This window comes from Stereum hirsutum, assembly GCF_000264905.1.
Source record: "Stereum hirsutum FP-91666 SS1 unplaced genomic scaffold STEHIscaffold_13, whole genome shotgun sequence".
Lineage (NCBI taxonomy): Eukaryota > Fungi > Basidiomycota > Agaricomycetes > Russulales > Stereaceae > Stereum > Stereum hirsutum.
The window spans coordinates 1,411,193-1,415,293 of NW_006763143.1; the positions used below are offsets into that span (position 1 = coordinate 1,411,193).

Sequence of the window (4,101 nt, forward strand, 5' to 3'; positions counted from 1 at the left end):
AAAGTCGTTATTTACATGGATGATATCCTAGTTGGAACAGAAACCCTGGAAGAACACCGAACCATTGTCACAGAGATCCTCAAACGGTTACAAGACCACGACCTTTTCCTCAAACCGGAGAAATGTACCTTTGAAGCCAAGGAAGTCGAATATCTCGGTATGATCCTAGAACACGGGAAGATTTCTATGGATCCGGTCAAACTTGACGGAGTCCTTAACTGGCCAACCCCGAAGAACCTTACGGATGTCAGAGCCTTCCTGGGCTTTGGCAATTTTTATCGACGGTTCATACACGACTTTTCAGGAAAGGCTAGAGCCCTTAATGACCTTACCAAGAAGGATCATCCATGGCAATGGACAGACAAGGAACAAGCCTCTTTCGACGAACTCAAGAAGGCCTTTACCACCGCACCGGTCATCATCCAACCAGATCCTCGGAAACCGTTCCGAGTAGAATGCGACGCATCAGGATTCGCTATTGGAGGAATATTATCTCAGGAGCAAGACGGACACTGGCATCCCTGCGCTTACCTGTCATCATCTATGACGGAAGCTGAACGAAACTACGACGTACACGACAGAGAACTTCTAGCCATCATGAAGACCTTCGGAACATGGAGACATTATCTAGCCGGCAGTCCACACAAGATCGATGTGTGGTCGGACCATCGTAATCTGGAATACTTTAGGACGGCCCGAAAGCTCAACCGAAGACAAGCCCGGTGGAGCGCGGAGCTACAGGACTACGACTTCCAGATAACCCACAAAGCCGGCGCAACTCAAGTCAAATCTGACGCATTATCCCGAAGACGAGACCACGACGATGGATCCCATGATAACGAAGACAAGATCCTATTACCGGATGAAGTCTTCGTCAGGACAACGACAACGGAACATGACTTACGAGAACGAATTCGACAGAGTACCGCCTATGAACCAGAATTGGCAGAATCGTTATCAATGCTCAAGTCGGGTAACACTACCCTTCACAAGAACTTAGCTGATTGGGAAGAAAAGGACGGCTTCTTGTACCACAAGAAGCGCCTTTACATCCCAAATGATCTAGAACTACGGCAGGAGGTCGTTCGACTCCACCATGATCTACCCACGACCGGACACCGCGGACAGTTTGCCACCATAATCGCTATAGGACGGGAATTTTGGTGGCCAGGCATGACGCGATTCATCCGCAACTACGTCAAGGGATGCACTACATGTCAGGCGACCAAGAACCAGACCCATCGTGACCCAATCCCCATCATGCCAATACCAGCCACCTCGACACTGCCATTCCAGACAGTCACTATGGACTTTATCACGGAACTACCCAAATCCGACGGATACGACGCAATCGCAGTCTTCTGGGACCATGACTCAAGTAAAGCCGCAGTCATGGTCCCATGCAACAGCACAATCACAGCCGAACAAACTGCGGACATTTATTTTCAACACGTCTTCCGGAGATTCGGGCTTCCCCAGATAGCGATATCTGACCGCGGGACACAGTACAACTCGGCATTCCTCAAAGAATTATATCGGAAGTTACATATTGATCAACGATTCTCCACGGCATATCACCCACAGACAGATGGAGGAACAGAACGAGTCAATCAAGAACTGGAACAATTCTTACGAGCATTCTGCAACTACAGACAGAACAATTGGGCCAAGCATCTCTTATTCGCCGAATTCGCTCACAACTCGGCACAACACTCATCCACCAAGGAATCGCCGTTCTATCTTCTCATGGGATACCAACCACGCTGGTTCCCAGAAATGAACGAACAAACCACAGTCCCATCCATCAAACATCGCCTTACGGAACTACGGAAAGCCCGTGCAGATGCGGAAAGTTCACATCAGATCGCAGCCGACATCATGAAACAACGAATCGAAGGACAACCACCCCTATTCAAGAAAGGGGACAAGGTTTGGCTGGAAGGGAAGAATATCACGACGACTCATCCTTCTGCCAAACTTAGACCAAAGCGATTCGGACCTTTCCGCATAGACGACGTGCTCGGACCAATCACCTTCAAGCTCAAACTCCCACCGACGTGGAAGATACATCCCGTGTTCCATGCAGGACTCCTCACGCCATATGTCCAGACCAAGGAACATGGCCCAGCCGCCACGTATCCACCACCAGACATCATCAACAACGAAGAACAGTTCGAAGTTGATGAAATTCTTGATGCGGAATGGAGATCACCCGGAGGCCGCAGCAAACCAGGACTGCACTATCTGGTACACTACACAGGATATCCTGACTCGGATAACGAGTGGCGGCCACATCACGAATTCCACGAGGACGACCAAGTCGTCCTTGATTTCTATGCGCAGAATCCGCAGGCTCCTTCAAGACACAGCCAACCAAGTACACGTCGACGCACAAGGCCACGTCAGCGTTGAGTATAAGAAGGGGGGTAAATTTGCCCTAAATCGAAAACTCAACGCCTCCTCAGCCTCTTCACATCCTCCAAACTGATATTCAAACCAACTCACCACATGGCAAATGCCCAAGACACGCAACATCCGCCCGAAACGACTACGGTCAACGTCACCCTCCCTAGAAACAGTCTCGTTCCCTACGTCGAATCCCAGCCTAGCTCACCCACGCTTGCCGAAGAAGACGAACGCCCACTTCGGGATCATCGGCACTAACGACAACACATCCATCCCCAATCCCAGGATACGTCACAATGGCGAAACCCAGCACGTACTATCCGACATCAACGCCAGAGAGAATGCCATTCTTCGACTCTTACTCAACCTCGTTACCAATCGACCCTACCTCTTTCGCATCATGGGGCCTGACCTCGAATGGTTACAACGAAGGGCCGGAGAACTCGGATATCAATTGGATCCAGAACGAAGCGCATCCACGTCGCAATCCCCTCCTGAATCAAACGCCGACCCAATCCCAGTACCTCCACCCTCCTCATATGCCAATCCCCACGTTACCATATCCTCCAATCACAACGGATCCTCGGACTCAGAACCTCGCCACGGAATACACCGTGTCCCAACTCCCATGCCTGGAACTCGCTCCAATGACCCATCTTCCCCGCAATCCACCTCTTCCAATTCCACCCCTGAATCTAACGCCTCTTCCACCCTTCCGAACCTCCCTGGACTGTTCCACGACTGGCTCACAAACCCAGCTACCCATGCCCAGGCTAGCGCAGCCATCAACGCCTGTGGAAATGAGAGAGTCCAACGTTTTGCTCGCAAATACATCGAGGTTACAGAGGCAATTAGAGAACGAAGAAAGGAATTGGGACGATTGGAGATGGAGGAAGCCAGATGCGAACGAAGCTTGGGAGCTCTCGACTGGGATCGACGGAGCATTGCAGGTACCCTTATCGGTTTACGCGCAGAATCTGTCATCTTCCCCCACGTCTTTCCTACAGTCGGACTATCAAATTCTGGAACAGCATCTCGACCAAGCCCACCCGATACCTTCCCCAACCAATCAACGAACTCCTTTGCCGTATGGAATTCGACGCCCCCATCCTTCACCCTGTTGTCTACCCTAATCCCTACCGCAATGCCTATCTCGCATGGGTCAACGCCGACGACGCTTATCAACCGCAGGAACACCCACTCCAACCCATGGCCTATCTCCACCAGCATCCCCTCATCAACAACCGTTCCCCATCTCCACCTACCTTTCCCACTTCCATGGCCCCCGAATTCAATTCTCCGTACAAGAGTCTCGAGGCGCGACTGACGTAGAAGGGGGGTAATGTTATGGACTATATTTTTCGTCTTCTTGTATGCTCGACAGGTCTGATACCGCAGGAGACGCGGATGTGCAGTCTCAGTTTCTTTTTATTTAACTACATACACATCATCCACTCATATGGCCGGCTGATGAACATTCCATGGACCTGTAGACGTGTCTCGACTCCTTTCGTATTCTCGACTACGGACTACCTCGTTTCTCATAGCCTCGGACTGTGCTTCATAGCCTTGCATAGGCTTTGTACTATATTTATTGGGTACAGGATTCCGCATCGACTACGGACTGGGGCACAGTACTAGCACGACTCGGTCTGACTTACTTATTAGCTTCATAGCCTCCTGCGGCTGCGCATG

The 4,101-nt window shown here is 50.8% G+C and overlaps 1 protein-coding gene across 1 annotated transcript; it reads left to right on the forward strand.

The window, feature by feature from the left end:
* Positions 1-2,515: 2,515 nt before the first annotated feature.
* On the forward strand, positions 2,516-3,733 carry STEHIDRAFT_160167 (uncharacterized protein; the record flags this gene model as incomplete). Its single annotated transcript, XM_007307608.1, has 1 exon — positions 2,516-3,733. One exon carries the CDS (start codon positions 2,516-2,518, stop codon positions 3,731-3,733), a length of 1,218 nt encoding a protein of 405 aa, XP_007307670.1.
* Positions 3,734-4,101: the final 368 nt, after the last annotated feature.